This window comes from Anopheles funestus, chromosome 2RL, assembly GCF_943734845.2.
Source record: "Anopheles funestus chromosome 2RL, idAnoFuneDA-416_04, whole genome shotgun sequence".
In the NCBI taxonomy this organism is placed as follows: Eukaryota; Metazoa; Arthropoda; class Insecta; order Diptera; family Culicidae; genus Anopheles; species Anopheles funestus.
Window position 1 is genome coordinate 57,967,849 of NC_064598.1, and position 20,744 is coordinate 57,988,592.

Here is a 20,744-nt window from a genome sequence, read left to right on the forward strand (position 1 = left end):
CGCGTCTACGATATTTTACATGAAAAATAATTTTAATGATAATAATGATAATGATTGTTTTCATGTAATGAATAAATTTATTACGCTGGTATATTATCACCAACAATATCAAATTTTTGAATTGTTATTGAAATTCAATAAAAACAATCATCAGCAGCACTTCTGCAAAACAAAATAGATGACACGGCACATGATTTTAAAAGATAGAACGAAGATCACGAATGCAGCGAAGGTGCAGGTGCACTGAATGTGCAAGACAAAATATGATGTGATTAATTGGCTTTATCACAGAGTAAGAGAAAATGGGCCAGTTAGGCTGGAGTCACGGTTGCGTCGCATGCGATTTAATCGGACGTGCTGTCAAAATTTTGTATGGGATTTGACGGATAACGTCGGACGTACGATTTCGTCGTACGATGGAATCAAAAATTTTTGATTCCGTCGGATCGTCGCATGCGACGAGATCTGTCAATTTGAATTTATTTTAAACTCATCGTATTTTTACTAAAGAGGGCACAAATAACATAAACCAGCATGGTTTATTAACTAGCAGATTATATTTAACCACTCTATGAAGAAATTTGTGCTTCAATGAGTTTTATTTTGCAATCCATTTGTTTGTTTTGTTTTTTTCACCTGTCAAACTCATACAAAAATCGTAATGCGAATCGCATGAACAGTGACTGCACTTGCGATTCGCATTGCGACGAAATCGTATGCGACGCAACCGTGACTCCAGCCTTAACCAGAACCTAAATCGTTAGACGTGCGACGAAATATAACATTTTTCGAAATGAAAATATTAAGCTATGTTTACATAAGCAATTAAAACAAAATTTAGAGATATCCTGCCTCTAATGTTAAAACTTTTTTTTAATCGTTATTTATCATATGCTTTAACGAATGTACGTCCATTTGATATTAATTGATTGAAAAAAGATAATTTTATATGTTTTTGAATGGCGAGGACGCATTGCATTCGATTAATAAAAAAACGGGAATGTTGCGCTTTGCTCATGAAAAATACGTCTTACCTCTTGCATATTTGCACCAAAATCCTATGAGTACTAAAGAGTGTATAGACGTGTTCACTCCTAGATCATGGTTGCAGAAATCTTTCCTTCCACCGATTTTTTATATAACGTTCTTCGCGCGCGTACGAAAACCCAATTTTTGTAGTCGTGGTCGTAGCGGCAGGACATTTAGTATGGAGAAACGTATCTAAATTGAGTTCAAATCACATCAACACATAAATTTTCATCCTTCAATTCCATCCATAGGCGAACAAGAAAAAGAGACTCTCTCTCACAACAGTTTCAGTTGGATGAGGTTAAAGTTTAGGCAAAAATATATCCTCCTCCAACAATTCTACAGATGCAAGCAAAGCCTGGCGCGCGCATACAGGATATAAAAGGATAAGGAAGAGAGAGTTGTAAATAGAATATACGGGTGAGCCAATCACAACACGCCATTAGGAGGGGGAAGCGTGCTTAGAGCTGCTACCCAAGATAACAAAATTTTTGCTTTCGGTTCACGGCAGGTTACGATTCATTTTAGTACGGGTCTTGTTCTCTTTGGCAAAAGGTCGAGGGACCATGACACGTCGACCCTCGCCTTGACCCTGGCTCGACCATTTTCAAAATGAATATTTTGGGATGAATTTGTGGTCATTTTTGTCGCTAGGGTGTGGGTACGAGCAGCCAAGCAAGAGGAAGCAAGAGAATGTAAATGACCGCCCGAGCAGACGATGAACATTTTCGTATTCTCGAATGAAGGTTTATGCTCTTATCGTGAATTTTTGAGACAGCGCGGATATTTTTAGAGGGTCGGCGTTTTTTTATATGGAGTTTGGATGAATTGGTGGTCATTTTAGTCGCTAGGGGTGTAAATTAAGTATAAATAAAAATGAAAAAAAATAAATTTACTTCGTGTCTTTTTATATACATTGAGAAATTCCACTGTGCGTGGTGCATGTGATAAACGGCGCCAGTCCACACGGCCGGACCGGGTTCAAATCCCATCCGGACCGTCCCCCCGTAGCAAGGACTGACTATCCGGCTACATGGTAAAATAAGTCTAGTAAGCCAGAAATGGCCGGCGTGACCTTGTAAGGTCGTTAAGCCAAGAAGAAGAAGAAATTCCACTGTGCAATGCCTAAAATATTCTCACACACACATACTCATGACGCGCGTATCACACTAACACATGCACACAACGGATCGTTACATTGAGGTTGCATAGCAGCACTGTGCAACCTCTATTGCAACGAAACTTTTGCCCGTGTGGCCGTTTGTAATGGGCCTTATACACACCTTGATAAAAGTCTTGATACTTGAGCGTACGTGTACACGCCGCTACATGCATTGTTGCTGTTGTTACAACTGTCATTCGCACCGTCTAGTGTTGTTGTTCATTGTTTTCTTTGCAATACAAAGATAGAGTGTAAAAATTACAAAGTTAATTAGAATCTTCATCGATTATCTGCAATGGCTGAGGAATCAATTACAAATCGTACATTAAAGTTTCTTCCACTGCATTCCTTCATTCATAATGATTTTTGGCATAAATTTGCTGAAATTAAAATAGACATTGATCGATTGGACGATTCGGGGCGACCCATTTACGGTACCATAGCGTTAAACACTGGAAAATCTACAATGCTAGAGGTAGCCTGTAGTTCCTTCAATACGTGAGTAAACGTAAAATTGTTTCCAAAAATGATGAATTAATATAATCTACTTTATTATTATCTTTATTTTAACATGCATTTTTAGCACATACCATGACGACTCACGGCGAGGTTTTCGATGCAAAGGCATTCTCCTAAACCATAATACGTTAGGGTCCTTTAAAAATTGTGATAAGAATTTGGTTCTTAGAAATCAAGCAGTACAATTTTATCATGATTTAATGAAAAAAGAAACCATCGAGAGGAGCGCAGACTTGGTGTTTTTTTTATTGCTTTCGTTTGCAGTAAGGGTTCCCAATCCCAATTAACTAACTTCATTATTATTCAACATACAATAATGTTTTTTTTTCGTTCTAGGATTTAAAAACATATAAGTTCTTCCATTGGTTCGCATTTCCTGTACCTACAGAGCTAACATACAGATATGACGAGGAGCGACCTATTACGTCAAATTTGAATGAAAACCTAAGGAAAAGCGTAGGCGAGTTTCTGTATCAAAACCAAATGCCAAATGAGCCGTTTTTCATTTATCATGCAACCGAAGGCATAAAGCTGCTAGCCGATTATATTCAACATCGCCATACCGATAAAAATTTCCGTGAGGAGAATATGGAAATAATTTATTTCTGTTATTACGATCCAACTGGTGACATGAATTCAGTTCCTGTTGCATGGCACCTAAGGCAGATGCTTACGTATCTTGTCCTAACATGGTAGGATATCATATTTTTTTCATTATCATTACCGAATTACCTAATTTTATTCTATTTATAGTCCTGTTCTTGCCGAACGAGAAATACAGTGTATTCGTGTGAATGGTTCAACACTAGCTGAACTTCAATTTTCTTTAATGACAATTCATCTACCAAAACAACAAAATGTAAACGATCTTAAAGTTTGGGCAGGTTGGGAATCTGATGGAAATGGTAAATATTTGCCACGAGTTACATCTTTGAACGAAAGTATGTCTCCTGGAAGGTAAGTGTTATGGGTTGAAAAATTCCACCATGTCTTACATGTTGTAATATAGTGACAAAAATTAATATAATTATTTTTTATAGCCTTGCCGTAAATGCAATTGACTTAAACTTGAAGCTTATGAAATGGCGTCTCATCCCAACACTAAATCTTGCCGCAATTAAACAAACTAAATGTCTCCTGTTAGGTGCCGGAACGCTGGGGTGTAATGTTGCTAGGTCACTTATGGTGAGATATTGTCCATAAACAACATTTTATTTTGTTTTCATACATAGTAGATATAGCAAAGCACGGCTTTTGGAATGGGTATAAGTTTAACGCTTGCTTTTTAATTTACCGTTTTGCTTCTTGACTCAATACATCAGTGATAAGTATGTATGAAAATGTAAAAATATAAACTCGGCACTTAGAGGTCGTATGACTGGTTCATATCTAAAACATTTTATCAAAAAAAAAAAATTAAAAATACGAATACATCAGAATAGAAACATAAATTATGTATTTTTTTGTATAAATTTCGAATTAAATTAAAATATTGATTACCGCTCACATTAGTATTCTTTTAAAGTAATAATTATGATAAGCGGTATGCAAAACAATGCTTTCAATTCTAATTGCAACACATAGAATAAACATGAAACTGTACATACCCTTCTATAATATGACTTCTATTTCGTTTTATCATGTTTTATGTATTTTTTATGTATTCCTTGTAGGCTTGGGGTGTCACTAACATAACAATAGTGGACTGCGGAAAAGTTTCCTTGTCAAACCCAATTCGACAAACTTTGTATCGTTTTGAGGATGCTCTAAATGGAGGAAAGCCTAAGGCTACAACAGCGTCAGAACGACTTCGTGAAATCAACCCAGCTGCGGTAAATAATAAGTATTAAATTAAATGTTTCGGTTTATGAAATAGTTACATATGGTTGTAGAAAATTGTTGGAGTGAATCTAAAAATTCCAATGCCCGGACACCCAATTGGCCATGGTGATGCAGTTGCAGAAACAAGAGATATATTAAGCAAGCTTGTAAGTCTCATTAAAGACCACGATGTCATTTATTTACTGACGGACTCTCGCGAAAGTCGTTGGCTTCCTACTTTGCTCGGCGCCTTCTTTAATAAGGTCAGTCTATTATTAAATAATAAACCTGTTCTTTTATTTCATAGTTGTTCATTAACTATTATTCACTTTTTGCTACTATAGTACGTCATAAATGCGGCACTAGGATTCGATTCCTATCTTGTCATGCGCCATGGAAAAACTGGGGACAATATAAATACAGAAAACTATGGTTCATCATGCCCGGTTGGATTCCGTAAAATCGATAGCTGCGATTTGGGATGCTACTTTTGTAATGACATTGTAGCTCCTGGTAATGTAAGTATATTTATACTTCATGTACGGCGGAAAAATCAGCGTTCTCAATTCTGAACCTAATATGTCTGTTTTTAATTCTTATGTAGTCAATGAAAGATCGAACATTAGATCAACAGTGTACTGTGACAAGACCAGCTGTATCTAATATGGCGTCAGCTTTAGCAGTAGAATTGATGGTTTCTCTTATACAGCATAGGTATGTATGAAAATAGTTTTACTTAGCATACAACAATTAATTATGTAAATATATGTAGTCTTATTTTTATTTAGTTTTTATTTAGCAGTCAATTTTTTAGCAGTTTAAAGTTTAAAGTCAGTCATATGACATAATCGGGAAAACATACCCGATTATGTTCAAATTAATTTCAGCTTAAAATTCGACAGGACCATAACTCTTACATAGTCCCTGAAAACATTATTCTTTTCTGAATAGTGATCTACTAGGATGCTTGATGTTTTTGGTCCTTAGTTTCAGTAATCGTTTTATAAACCTTTCAATTTGTTAAAATATAAATGTTGTACAATCGTTTTTAGAAATCCTCCTGCATTTTATCGTATTCCGAAATCGGATCCTTTGTGTCGAGAACAAGAACCAGATGGATTACTTGGAATTATACCCCATTCTATACGTGGTAACATCGCTACACTTCAATCGATGATTACTGCCACAGAGCGATACACGAACTGCGTGGCATGTTCAGGTTCAGTTCTCGAACGCTATGCTAGCAGCAAAGATGATTTCATAATCAATGTAATAAATGGAACCGAATCTCTCGAAACAGTGGCGGGTCTGAACAAAATGATGTCCAGCATAATTGACGGCTGCGAGGACAAGGTAAAACCATTTAATTACAATCTGAACATTAACTTTCAATGTGCTTTTATTTATATCGTTTTTTTTTACAGGATACACTGGACTTCGAAAGTGACTTGTCAGATGATTCCTAATCGGTTATGCAGCATTAAGTAAAACTATTATTCGTTTGGCGGTAAAGGAAACAGCAGCATTGCAATAGTTAAAATTTTATATCCAACTAGCTTACCCCGCAAACCTAGCTTTGCTCTTAAACATGGATTTTGTAATTAAAGTTTTCTAGTAAACATTTTAAATGTTCAATCTTGATCCGTGTTATGGTGACATTATTATAGTGGCGATTAAAGGAAATCGCTGATCGATTGAAATTTTTTAAATTACTACTTGATCGAAATGATATTCCCAATCAAAGCCTTTTTTTCAGGAAGCATTAGTGGCTTTCCTTGACGATTGGGATTTCATACCAGCTCCTTCAGCGTATGGCGCCAAATCCACATGTACCACCGATCCGCACATCACTACACAATATCACACACTTATCTTGCTTTTGGCGTACTTATCAGCCACTTTACGTTTTATTGGATAAAATTGAACAAATGAATCGTCATGTGTACCTACTTTGATTAACCCGGAGTTCCCGACTTATACTCTAATCGAATATTATCTCTCGATATTTGGCCAACTGGTGTGGCTTTTCGTGAGTATGAACGACGCATTGAACAATTTCAAAAACTTTGGCGATCTACAATACCAGTCAACCAACGGATCACACTGAACAGAACAGAACAATCGATCCCTTTCAAAAACAAACCTGTTTCAAAAAACCCAACGACATCTATTCAGCAATCGCAACAGACAGAAACTTAACAGAAATTTATTACCAGAATGTTCGCGGGCTCAAATCCAAAACAATACGTTTTTGCATGGCACTTATTGAAAACAATTACGTAGCACTGACCGAAACGTGGATTGATAATACAATAACGAATAGCTTATTATTTCTCAATTTCTCGACATCATCGAACGGACATCTGCGGCGGTGTGCGTACACTCGACTGAAACGCGAGGCCGACAGAATTGGATTGAGGATCAATGCGATGAAGACAAAGTACCTGCTTGCCGGAGGCTCAGACCATGATAGAGCCTTACTCGGAAGCAGAGTATCAGTTGACGGCGATGATCTCTAGGTGGTAGAGGAGTTCTGCTACCTTGGTACGATCGTAACTTCGGACAACAACATGAGCAGCGAAATGTTCAGGGCGAAGGCGTATTGTTCAGGGAAATCGTGCCTACTACCGGTAGTCCGGTAGTCTTCTACGGGTACTAGTTCTGGACTATGCTAACGGAGGACGCCAATGTACTCGCTATTTTCGAACGGCTTGTGCTAAGGACTATCTTAAGGTGGTGTGTGCGACCAGGGCGTGTAGAGAAGAACGATGAACAACGAGCAAGCTGAGCTGTTTGGCGGTGCAGATATCCTGACGGTGGTCGAAGCCGGAAAGATACGATGGCTGGAGCACGTGATGAGGATGCCGGAGTCATGCCTCACCAGGAAGGTACTCGTCAGCGATCCGTTCGGCACGTGGTGGAGAGGAGCACAGCGAACACGTTGATTGGATCAGGTGAAGCCAAACCTGTCGGAGATCGGATGCAGCCATGGATGGTGATGGTGGATGGTGGAAATACTGTCAATGTGACAATGCCTGACAATTTGAGATTTCTTGTACCTGCGGACAGTTATCGTCCAATGCTTACAATCCACGTTAAAAACTCCACAACTGAAATATGAAATACCAACTGGGAGTTTCGATTTATAGATGAAATCACAATTGGCAATACAGTAACGGTATTTAATATGAAAATCATTGATATGAAAAAACGAGAAAAAACGGCGCTACGGAATCTTCAACGACAAAACAATGTCGACAATCGAAACTTTTATCGTTCTGCTTCTGGACGATATCGTGCCTATAACAATAATTCTTCACGAAAATTATGTCGTCCTAGTACAAAGCAACCTACGACGAAATCCGAAATCATTTTGGTCATACATAAACTCGAAATGTAATCAGAGACAAGCTGTTACAGTAATTGAATATAAAGGAAATACGGTTATCACTTAGAAAAAGATCAGCGAAATTTTTTCGACCAGATTTCGCGATGTGTTTCTATTCCGCGTACTAGATCAGGACAGAATAGACGAAGCGATTTCTGATACACCGAGTGATTGTATCGACGTACCTGATATCATCATTAACTACAAGACTGTGGAAGCGGCACTATAGTATATAGCCGCCTTCGATAGTATATCTCACGATATACTATTAGCAAAGCTAAATAAGCTGGGATTCCCTACAAGGATCCTCGTATGGCTGCGATCGTATATACCGTATCAGACCGATTATATGCAGTAAAATTTCGTCAAGCGGTTTCGGAAACATTCAATTGCACACCAGGCATCCCCCAGGGAAGTAATCTAGGACCACTACTCTTCGTGTTACATATCAATTATGTGTCTTATGTGTTATGTGAAATTTTTAATGTATGCCGACGACATCAAAATACATGCAGCTTATTATTCATTCAAGCGGCATTAGAATCGTTTATTATTTGATGTAATCGGAATATACCATTGCTTTGCCTCGAAAAAAGGGTTATTGTCACTCGTGCACGTACAATGATTTTGACAAACTATACTATTTACGGACAGTTACTACAACGTAAGCGTGAAATTCGCTTCCTAGGAGTTACATTTGACGATAAATTATATTTTATACAATACTATGACGGGGGTTCTCAACGTACTAATAGGACCCTAGGTTTAATATTTAAAATTACCAGAGAATTCAATGATCCATTGTGTGTCAAATCTTTGTGATATTGCATACGCAGAAATTTGGAAAACAAGAGAGAATCTATACAATAATTTACACGATACGCACTTCGGCATCTACCATGGAATAATCTTAACTCACTTCCACCATATCGGTCACGTTCTCTTCTTCTAGGCTTAGATACTCTTGCGAACAGGTGCAGAAATGCCCAAGCAATCTTCATCGCTGGAGTGCTTTGTGGTAACATTGATGCGCCAGCAATACTCCAGAAATTAAGCATCAATGTACATAGATAGACGACGCGCCATAGATATTTTCTGCGACCACAATTTAGAAATACCAGATCTGATTAGAAATATCAGATACCAGAATATGGATCAAATGAACCGATATCAGCTATGTCAAAAGTGTTAAATGAACCGTACGATTATTTTGAATTCCGTACGAATATTTTGAAGGCATCTGCACATTTAGAGAAAAATTACGCTTTGTAGAATAAAGCGGCATCTCTGTGTAGTGTTTTTCAGTGTTTTAAGCTTAGTTTAGAGTTACTTGGTTTTGTTTAGATTTAAGAAAGACGAGTGAAACCAATGTTCGGTAGACTCGTGTAAATAATAAAATTACAAATTACAAATTTGTGCGTTGAAAAATTGTTGAACACAAATGCATTCAATACCACATGCGTTCTGGACTTCCCAAAGAAGAACCCTTAATATGCTTTCAGTCCCACCAATAAGCATGGTTAGGAAGATATCATCGAAAAGTTTAAAAAATGACAATAGCATGTCAAATTGCTGGCGACGTTGATTCACAAACAAAACATATCTTGTGTTGTTAAGCGAGTCGAACGAATACTTAATACCCAATGACGCCCTTCAGTGATCACCCTGCTGACCTAGTGCAGTGATCGCCCTGCTGATCCAGTGCAAACGAGCTAAGTCGTCAAGAAGAACTCACGTGTATGTATAAACCATGAATCATTTATTATTTTGTGAAAAATATTTTGCATTATTGTATCGGAAAATCGGCCGGCAAATGTTGCATAAAGAATCAAAACTTTACCTTTACCAAGTGAAATCGAAAGTTCTTACCAGTCGCAACATTAAATTTCAAATACAAAAATTGATTAAAAAAATCTACTTCTACTGCTTGAGTTTTAATAAATTTCATATGTTGGGTTTGAAAACTAAGAATGCATTCCTAACATTTGATGTGTAATCAAAAAAGAAATCAACATGGTCTAATGTATTTCAAATCTAGTTACTCGATTGTAAAATGAATGCACAGTGTATTGCGGAGTACTGTGACTACCCCACAATGATGAAACGGTTACCAATTCATTCAGTCAGCTCTCTGAATTCAACAAAAAGGGTAGTGGTGGGAACCATCTGTAAAATCAAGGTGGGAGAATTGCTCTCGCTGCTGAGCTGTACCTGCAGTTACATCAAAAAGCGCAAGGTAATGGATGCGCGAAAAGATGCGCTAGATGAATGTGAACAGAGAAGGGAAAAAGACTGTTACACGAATAGATATCGAATAAAAGTTTTCATCATTCACGAACATTCTTCTGTTAATTGTTATAGTGCAAAGACGTTATTCAGCGCCACATCTTGATCTACTCCGTACCGTGGTGGACGGTAGTAACGACTGGACAAGTAGTTTTTACTAATTTGTTGTGTGGCAAATTGTTAGGGCAGTACATGACTTGAATTAGTAGTTATATGTTTTAATGTGAAGTGCTAAAGTGTCGTGTATCGTGTATACTGTGATTTACAGTGTTTTGTGATGAAAAAGAAAAAACAAGAATAAGCTCGTAGTATCTATAAAATCGGCTTAAGCTCATAGTTCGAAACAATTTGCAAATCAACTGTATTCGATTTGGCTACGAGAACTTCAAAGTGACAATAGGAGACCGAGGAAAACTAGTAACTGAATGCATTAAGGTATGTTAGAAACAGGAAGATTCGGGTAATCGAATGTAAACTTGATCGATATCCCCGTACTGAGGATCAACTATAGAGTAACGTGTTAAACATAAATATTTCTAACAAGCCTAAATCTAAAAGATACTTCAGTGTCTAATAATAAGGCAGGCGTGATAAACTAGTTCGTTATACCAAATAAGAAGAGACCATCAATTCTTCTTTGCTGTACAGTGGTTAAAATGAAATGGTTTGAACTAATAAAAGAATCGGTCTTACAGTAGCTAGCAAAAGACTTTTTTTTAATTTTTAAATACACATGGATCAAATGGTAGTTTAAGTCAGAATTGTGGTTTAAATTTATTTACAACTCTACGTCTCTTTATGGCTGAGTGAGACAACATGTGAAAACTGAAAGTTTATTGCCGTTCTTTCTCCGCTATTATTCTGCTCTTATGATCTTTGTAATGCAGTTTCTATTAGGTTAATCTTACGATAATTCGAATGTAGCGATTATAAAATGCAACGATACGTTATTTATTTCCCCATTGTTTGGCTACGGCACCCCTAGGTATTTGTACATCCATGTGCCATTCTTCCCATTAGTTTAAATCTCTCTGGAATAACCAGTTTTCGTCTAACTTTCTCGATTGGAATGGTTTAAATGTTGCGAATGTGTCTATGTACCAAGCTATTACTATTATGTATACTCCATTCAAACACATTCAATTTCCCCATTCGCATAGCAAAACCAGATTTGGTCATAGCATCAAAAAGGGCAAAATGTCAGCTAAATGTCGCGGACCTGAACTAGGCATGGTACCCTTCACTAGATACGTTCATGACTCTGACAGTTTCTTATGCTTTTAGCATGTGTTAGGAAAATGTTTAGCGGCTCATTTTAACTTGCGCTAAGAAAATATTTTCTTTAATGTTCAGTTCTAAACAGCATTAGTAGTTAGTTTAGCATTTCATCGCATATATATACAATTTTGTTATTTATTTATTTTTTTGTTTTTGTGTTTCATAACTTTTATGTTATAAAGCTTTGTATGTTTGGAAATATTTCAAAATGCCAACGAGGGTATTCTCTATTCTAATCGTTGACAAATATATTGTACAAATAAAAACATATTTCCTAACATCAAATATATCGATATTTATATGACATTTATCACTGATAGTATTTTTACTTTCATCACTGTGTGTTCTTAAGTTTGTTTTGAAATCATGCGGGAAATGAAAATAAATGCAGACATTAGTTCTTTCGATATGAACTCGTGTCGTATTGTTTTAATGGCAATATCTAGCCACATAATCGTACATTTTTTCCACGTGGTTACTATTTTGCAACAACGGTCGCTTTTGAGTTTCTCAATGATTGCATCTGTTGTTTAATTCACTACTATTTCTCTTATTGCCGCGAGGGAACGAACCCAAAAGAATGAAGATGGTTTGGTAACGTATTACCATACAAACAGAAAATTGTGCTTCGCTTGAATCCCGTTCACACCATCTGCCTTTCCAATGCTTCTTACCACACCAGCTAGTACAGTGCAATAAACAGAGGAAAGACAGAAATTCCCATGAAACATGGCATGACTGTGAGGCTCATGATGTTTTGATGCAACTTTTTTTAAAGGGCCCGTGTTTCGATAACACTTTGCATTAAGATTCAATCTTGCTGCATGCAACATTTGCTTTCACAGACTCTTTGCAATGGAAGTCTGCCATAAGTAAGCTTCTTCTTTTGTACCCTTGATTTGATCACAGCTTCATCCACCGCTACATTCTGTTTGGTTGGGCTCACTGATCGCATAGCTCATGAAAATTTGAAAACAATGCTCAATTTATTGTGCATACACAACCAATCCCATCAAATCGGGCTTGCTTTTCATTAGGTTTTCTAAAGAACTGAGTTGTTTTACAATCGGTTAAGTAAAAGATTTTTATTGTCGTAAAAAGAATAAAATTTTGCTATTATTAATTTTACAACCGTTAAACGATTCTTTTTCAGATATTGTTTTCACCAAGTCCAGCTTTTAATGTTCGCTATGACAAATTTACTGGCATGAATGAATGGATGGAATGGATTTAATGCCTAGATTGAATTAGATTATTGCTTTACCTTTATATTCCTTTAAATATCGTAGCAGAAACGTGTTCATCATCAACTAATTTTTTTCTTATCCTATAGTTAAGCTGTTTTCCTGTTAGCCTATTCTTCAGTAGCAAAAATGATAGTGATAAGAAATTGTACAAGTTTTATATTTAATAATTTAAATGTTTGCTATTATTTAAATCCATCCAAATATCCATCAAATATTTTCAGTGAACGTAAAAAACCTAACTGTTTGAAACACATTAAAAAAAATTTAGTTTTATATATTGAATTATATATATTAATATATATTATTGAACATGATAGAAATTAAAATTGAAAATTAAAAAAAAATAAAAATTATACAAAAAAAATTATTTGTTTAATTATTTGTTACTTGTTATTGTTGTAAAGCAAATTTGAATGTAAAATAGCAATAATTAGCGAATATTTGTTCATCGTTCTGATTCGTATTGCGTAGAGCTACGTAGGGATTTGAACCCGGTCCTGCCGTGTAGACCGGCGCCGTTTATTACAAACACCACCACCGCCCACACATTATCGTGTTTAAATTTCATTTGTTCGTGCTCAGAATGACTATTAATTTTACATAATTGGGATGATGAACTAGAATTAATTTAAACAAAAACTACCAACTGCTAGTTAGAAATTTCAAAAAGGGAAAAATGTGCAGAATTCAAAGCTATCGAAAGAATATGTGTAAAATATTAGTATATATAAAAAATTACGCAGTACAAACGATGTAAGATATCCTTCTATTACAATGTCTGTTATGTTTAGATCGTTTTGTCCTCTCAACGATATTGTCATATAATTATAGTTAGTAATGTAATTAAATGAATCTTTAAACAAAAAAAATCTATCTGGTGTATAAATGTGGAATATCGTCTTGATTACGTTATTCATTTTATTTATTAGATAAAATTTAGCTGACACGAACTCACAAAACCAACTGCTAATTATGTACTGTAACAATGGTAGAGCTTACATAAACAATAATAAAAACCAGCAAGTTCCCAGACTACTCGGTAGAGGACGTCGTGGTAGGGTCGAATGCCGTGCACTCGATTTCTGAATCTAACGTAATAATTGGTCTTGTTGGATTGGATGGAAGGCTGTGAGAGAGGTCAGCTCTAGGCAGAAATTGTCTGTGCTGCGAAAAAGATTACTCGAGATCGATTTGGAGATGACTGTGAACATCGCGGTTCATAGCGGATTGAAATCAAGACATTACTATTACGTCGGTATATAACCGACTGTAGCTTGCGTACAAAAAAGTTTCTAGAAATTTTTATTTAACAAAAATGCTCTATCATTTGACATTTTAATATTATGTGCAAAATTTTATCTAGATACAAAGTGAAATTACAGTAAAAATTCTTAAAACAGTTTTCAAACATATTGGATCACGCCAAAAATTTAAGAACGCCATTTAAAATAAAAAGAGGGAAATTAAACACCAACCGCTCAAATTTAAAACATAATCACTTGATTAGATCAAAAGGATTTTTTTTTGCATAAATCCATGTGTTTCATGCTGAGTGAGAGTTCAATATAAAAAAGTCCAAACACATTCACAAAACTTTCAACTTGAGACGAAAAAATGACGTTCACTTGATGGTTACAGCTACACTTTTTAAATTAAGTAGCATCGTATAACGAAGAAATAGTAAATTCGTAATTTGAACCAAAGTTTGCATTGTTGGGTTGTGCATTTCCGACTATGTTATTAGAACATCAAAAAAATTGGTTATTTGCAATAAATAAAACACTAACTAACTAATCTTATTTAAAAATTACCTTTTTATTAGTTAACAAAAAAAACTAAAGAGTACAATTTTTTTTCCTCAGGCTTCAAACAATTCCATAATAATGAGTTCCAGTAAAATATAGTTTTGTACATGGAAAACTATAAACATAACAGAAAACGTTACATACATCTAAACCCAAATATTCTACACTGCTAACGGTTGTTTTTCTACAGTACGCTTCTATTTGATTTGATACGAGCAAAAGGTAAGTAATAACTTTTTATGATACTATGATCATGTGTTTTAAATAATAAAATCAGATTATTGCTACGTTTATACACTATTAACTTTTGTTTTAATTTCTTTTCCAAGCTTCCACCAAAATGAGCCCCTGTTCATTATTCATACACCTAGGTAAGTAATTGTATAATTTTGAGGTCATTCTTTTCTAGACTTCAGTGAAAATGTGTTTTTTTGCAATATGTTATATTCAATATTCATTATAATTTTGATATACATCAATATAATACATTTTTTGCTGAAGCACAGTTGATCAAAATTTTATAAGCCTTTTTTTCTCATTTTATTGCTTCTATCGTTGAACAAGTGTGTCCGGTTTTTGTAATGATATCCGTACTTACATCGATCGAAGGCAACTCTAAAACCATGCAGCGCAACCTCTTTCATGTGCCATCGCGACGAGCTCCTCGAAGTGCATTGGTGCAGGAGAACGACGGTGGAACTGTAGCTAATTCGTTTCCTGGTGTTGAGATGAACAGTTACCAAGGTTTGGTTGGCCGGCCAGGCATTGATTTTCCGGTTCTTACGCATATTCCAAAAACCATTTTTGACTGTAAAAGTCATGGAAATGGTTACTTTGCCGATTTGGAAACGCGTTGCCAGGTCAGTATATATAAGAATATAAAATATTTGTAACGACCACATATCCGTACTGATCTATTGGGCTTTTTACAAACCAAAACACAATCGTTTGTCATTTATTTTTGTAAAAGGTTTTTGGTCTATTTACAAACAAAAGATTTGAATCTCATTTGGTTATACGTTGTTGTTAAAGGTTTAGATTTTAAAAATCTTATTTTCTTTGGTTTTTTATTTCTTTTAAAGGTGTTCCATATATGCGATGATGGAAAGAAGATCTCGTTTCTTTGTCCAAACGGTACGATCTTTAGGCAGCTTGATTTAATTTGTGACTGGTGGTTCAAAGTGGATTGCGCTGCAACACCGAACCATTTCGCCGAAAGTACCGAAATGCTAACTCAAGCCAAACGTGCACGTTTACAAAGCAAGCATCCCGTACCCCAACCTATCAATCAAAGTGATGAAAGACTTACACTAAGCATTCAAGATAAACGTTTGTTGTTAGGAAGCACAAATGCTCATCGCACTGCCAAAATACCGACTCGTCATAGGCTTGAATTGAACAGACGTATCGATAGAACCATCTCCGCAGAATCAATCGGATTTGTTCCCGATAGTTTAAATAGAAATGATGAAACTACAAAAGGTAAAATCGACCAACTAAATGCAGCGGATGAAATACAAGACACTGCACAAAGTGCATCTTTCACCTCGATAGCAAAGAAAATGTTCAACACGTATTACGCACAAGAACAACTGATTAAAGATCAAACTAACGTCAACAAATTAAAAGGAGTTGAGTCCAATTTGGAAGATTCACATCGTGATTATCTTTCGGTATTGTCAAAAGATGGTAGAGAAGAGAATAGCAGCAGCAGCAGCAGCAGCAGCAGCAGCAGCAATAGGCACGCGATGAACTACATGCCTTACACAACTGCACGAAAACTGAATTTAAACAGCAAAGTTACGCAATTTTACACTCCAACAGTACCCACGTTCACTACCAGTACGAGAACAACGACGGTGGGGGCATTAACGGAGGATGCCATGGTCACGACAAAGGCCACTGCAATCAATGGTTTCAGCAACGGTGGAACCGTCGAATCCCACAGCTTCAGCAACCAATTCGCTCAACCAATACGGCGAGAGGGTACCACCACTGATGAAGAGTCGATAATGGATCATGCCATGGAAATTATGCAAACTATCAAAAATCTAAAAATTGATGAATCTACAAGCAGTGGCAATTCAGTGAAACGAACCATAGATGATGTGATGGGTAGTGCGTCCACCAACACATTCAATGGCCAGTCCATTACGTTCTCTACGATTGCGTCGCCAGTAAAAGCTTCATTCGAGTTTTTGCAGCATCCATTAGGAGATGGTCCGAACGTCGAGCGTTACAGAAGGATGCGCATTGTGACTGATCGTAAGCCCAACGTTGATGTTGGCCATCGCTCGCTCCTTACGCGTACTACATTGAATGAATACGATCGTCTGTTTCAGTCGAGAAATAACCAAAACAATGGAAACCATATTGACGATGTACACGGTCACGATCACTTGGAAACGGAGTTCTACATGGATTCGCAAATGGAACACGATCTGGAAGGTCAATCTTCAAGGTATCCTGTGTTTGGAATGTCAAATTCAACACAAATCCGTGAACTGGCACAAATTTTTACTCACGCATTGTCTGCCTACCTACAAGATCCCGTGACATTTCGGCGCATATTGACTGAAATTCGCCCGAAAGCCCCAGGAACGCAATCGACCAGCAAATTGGTTACGTCTGAGCGGTCTGCTATTAACGAATTTGGGACTAGTCTGCTGGAAACTACTACGTATTCACCTATTGATAAGGCTATCCAACATGCCAATTTGCAAAATGCAGAAAATTTTGAAGTGCTAGACTTCTCCGACTTAGCGACATCCACCACCACCGCTAATCCTACAGAAAATGAAACAACGGTTTTCGATACATCAACTATTCCAACGACAACAACTGACTATAATACCGATCATAATGAAGTGACGGGTAAACCAGAAGATGTGTCAAGAAAGCAAGGTAAAAGTTTATCTATCAAATTCATAACTAACAGTCGTAATCAACTTGCCGACGAAGTTAATAGTGAACTAGGAACACCGGCTTCCTACAGCTATTCAAACCGTTTTGCAGAACATACAAGTTCAGAGGGCAAAGAAATCAAGCTGGGAGATGTAACGACAAGCACGTCATCGTACAACAATCAAGTGGATACGAATACGCCAACAATTTCTAGCGTTCTACCAACATCATCAACAACTAAATTCGTAACTGAGCCGATACCAGCCCCGCAATCTATACTAAAACCGCCGATATTATCAAACAGTCGGTTTTCCATGGAAATTAGACCAAAAACATCACTGATACTAGAGGATGACGAACAATTACAACGTGCACAAAGCGAATCGATCCTGTCCAGCCAAAACAATCGCCCAATATACGAAAGAAACAAGTATAGCGTCATTAGTTTGCATAATTTTAGGGACAATCCTACAACGAGGGAAACATTTAGCACATCAGTAAACAAGACGCCTACCGTTACTGTTCAGCCGTTCATCAATCTACAACCGGAGGCTAACGGGATAGTGCCATCGTCTCGTACTACGATGTCTTATACTGTATTTTTTGATCCATTAACTATTAATGACGAGCTTATGGAGCTTGAAAAACCTAAACCAACAGCAGCACATACACCAGCGATACATATTCCGCGCCATTATGGTTGGAACGGGACGTTGCTTGAGCCGGGTGCTACCACATCTAAAGTAGCGAAGGGAGATAATTACACACATTTGATGAGCGAAAACCTGCGCGAAAATGCTACGTTTATGCAAAAGAAGGCAAATGAAATGTTTGGCGATCTGAACGATGTTCAAGCGGATAATCTTATGACAGCAATCAAAATGGCCGATAAGGATAAATCGATGCGAAGATTGATTCTTCTTCTGATACGTACTTGTGACGATAGTCCAACAAATACGAACGAAGAATCACGCAAAGCTTTGCTAGAGGCTTTAATCAACATTGGAGGCGTAATGAATCCTGAAAGTGCTGACGAGCTGCGTATCCTGTCCGATAGCCAGACCCGGGATTCAGATCATCGTCGTGGTAAAGAAATTGGGTACAGCAGAGATTCAAATCTGTTGTACGATGGTGTTCCTGTTAAATCAACCACTCCGAATATAGCGGCAACGACAGAAAACTATGCAAAAATGTTAAGGGGCTCAAACGGTGGCAGCAATAGTGAAGAGCGAGAAAGTCAAGAACGTTTCAACAGTGAGGAATGGTCGAAAGGAAACGATTTTCTAACCACGGAAGCTACAACGAAAATGTATTACTCCTCCGGTGAGGGCCAAACAAGCTACTTACCGAACACTGTCACTACCCAAGGCAGATGGGCTTATGGCTACGACGATACACATGAGACTCAACCTACTACGACCCCATATCCGTCCACAGTAATGCAAACCACGGCTGATAGTAGTTCAACGATATTTACTACGATCACGGAACCCACCGCAACCCCTACATTAGCAGTAAACCCAACTTCAGAAACATCGGATAACGTTAGCTCTACGACAATTCAAACTACGGTTGACGCCATTGATACAGAAAACAGATCCGTAGAGTCTTTAGAATCTGATACGTCTGCCGAACTTAAAAAACCGTTTATCGTTTCACAGCGTTTGCCAAAAGATCTCTCAAGTTCGCTAGGCTATCCTTCATCAAACAAAAACAAATATCATTCCGCTCATAATTCCGATACCCGTGCACTCGAACTTCTAAAATCGCTTTACTCTTTAGCAGCGAGATGGGGCTAAGCTAAATTACTCGTTTGTACGTTTGTGTAATATAGACCAACGTAAAACTTCAGTTATCAATGTGTGGTTGAAATAACAAAATCACAAAAAACCAACATTTTAAAAAAACCGTACTCAAATAATGTTAACACAGTAATAGCCAAGTATGCAGCAATAAGCCATGGTGCTAACGAAACAGGATGATTCAAGTGCATGGACAGGATTTTTGAAGGCAGATGCTAGCTTTTATGATTAGTTTTTGTTGTGTAATAAATAATCCGGCCATATTTATCGTATATAATATTAAAACAAATCTAGAAGCAAAGACAATCTCACAGCTTAGGGAAGTTGTGTTTAAGCTAACGGAAGGAATGAAAAATTTAACCTGGAACTTTGCAACTTGTTATATATATACATACATATTTATATATTATATTACATTATAGATAATATTTCATAAATTATTTAAACTCCGTAATAATCATTCTACCATCTGTAACTGAACAATTTTATAAAGATTTTAAATTAAAAATTTGTTGACAGTACAAAAAGCAGCGTTTGTATATCTTTCAAAACTCCAAAAGTGGTACCATTTTCATATATACTAAATTGGTAGCACTTTGGTGTAAAACATAACTTTAAAATACATTAAATGAAATGCAATATTTTTTTTTTGTATAATATAAGAGGTTTTTTACTTCTTATGATTACGGTAAGTTGAGGTAAGTATTATAACCTATTATTCTTATTAAGGCATTTAATTATGTGAGATACAGTTTCAATGGGTTTAAATAAATAAAATATCTGGATCGAAGATTGATCGAGATTGATCTCAGATTGGAAATGAGAACGCTGAATCCTGCAGTGGAATGCGAGCAAAGTTGTGAGGGGGAATTGCCCTCAGCGACATGTTTGGATCAGAGAATCGTTTGGCCTTGAGATTCGCCTTCTCATTACCACGGCTAAGCAGGCATCCAAATAAGCGACATTCGAAATGCTTCATTAAACAAGAGCAAAATATCATAGAGTTTACGGGTAAACAAATATCATATTTGACTGAAATATCATATCATATTTGATGAGCCCGCAAAAGCTAGCTTTGCCTTAAAAAAATATGTGTTGTATTTCGGGGGAGGAAATTAATTTTGTCACCACACGGGAACTTAAGCAGTATTGAGCAGTTAATGGTTGTTTATTCAACAAGAGCTATGGCGCGACCCAAATAAACCGGGTGGGGCTAAAATGAACAAAATAGCGTGTATTCTGCTCTAAATTCCATATCTTGCTAGCTCGCAATCATAGGCATTTTGTGACGTCACACACTGCGACTTCTGTTTAAATAGGTTTATGGTTTATGGTAATTACCATAAAATTCGCCAGATCGTCCTTAATTATCAACTCGCATGATCGGTTATTGCTGTCAACATTTACCAAGTCAAAACCTAAAAAATAGTGATGATTTGTGGATTTTAGCGCACCAACAACAATTGACATGATTTTCCGAAAAGATGCATACTTCCAACTTCA

At 36.7% G+C, this 20,744-nt stretch overlaps 2 protein-coding genes across 3 annotated transcripts in view; both read left to right on the forward strand.

Annotated features, from left to right (window-relative positions):
* The window catches only part of LOC125762953 (uncharacterized), a 54,566-nt gene extending 33,922 nt beyond the window's left edge, over positions 1–20,644 (forward strand). Inside the window, exons 2-6 of the mRNA XM_049425615.1 lie at positions 7,420–10,640; positions 14,593–14,757; positions 14,865–14,906; positions 15,100–15,395; positions 15,618–20,644. Coding sequence (XP_049281572.1) covers positions 14,876–14,906; positions 15,100–15,395; positions 15,618–19,238 — 3,948 coding nt within the window. The 5' untranslated portion in view covers positions 7,420–10,640; positions 14,593–14,757; positions 14,865–14,875 and the 3' untranslated portion in view covers positions 19,239–20,644. The remainder of the gene's footprint in view (positions 1–7,419; positions 10,641–14,592; positions 14,758–14,864; positions 14,907–15,099; positions 15,396–15,617) is intronic.
* LOC125762963 (ubiquitin-like modifier-activating enzyme atg7) lies at positions 2,369–6,166 on the forward strand. 2 transcript variants are annotated; one of them, XM_049425627.1, is made up of 11 exons: positions 2,369–2,689; positions 2,775–2,973; positions 3,047–3,402; positions 3,464–3,667; positions 3,751–3,895; positions 4,384–4,542; positions 4,603–4,794; positions 4,876–5,049; positions 5,136–5,245; positions 5,584–5,884; positions 5,956–6,166. In XM_049425627.1, exons 1-11 carry the CDS (start codon positions 2,487–2,489, stop codon positions 5,995–5,997), a joined length of 2,085 nt encoding a protein of 694 aa, XP_049281584.1. In that variant the 5' UTR covers positions 2,369–2,486; the 3' UTR covers positions 5,998–6,166. The 2 variants fall into 2 exon arrangements, with proteins under 2 accessions (XP_049281584.1, XP_049281585.1); XM_049425628.1 differs by having other exon boundaries at positions 2,558–2,666.
* Positions 20,645–20,744: the final 100 nt, after the last annotated feature.

Coding starts and splice junctions, on each gene's coding strand:
- LOC125762963 (XM_049425627.1), top strand. CDS start 2,487: ATGGCTGAGGAATCAATTACAAATCGTACATTAAAGTTTCTTCCACTG. Junction 2,974..3,046: donor TTTTATTGCTTTCGTTTGCA/GTAAGGGTTCCC, acceptor TTTTCGTTCTAG/GATTTAAAAACATATAAGTT. Junction 3,896..4,383: donor ATGTTGCTAGGTCACTTATG/GTGAGATATTGT, acceptor TATTCCTTGTAG/GCTTGGGGTGTCACTAACAT.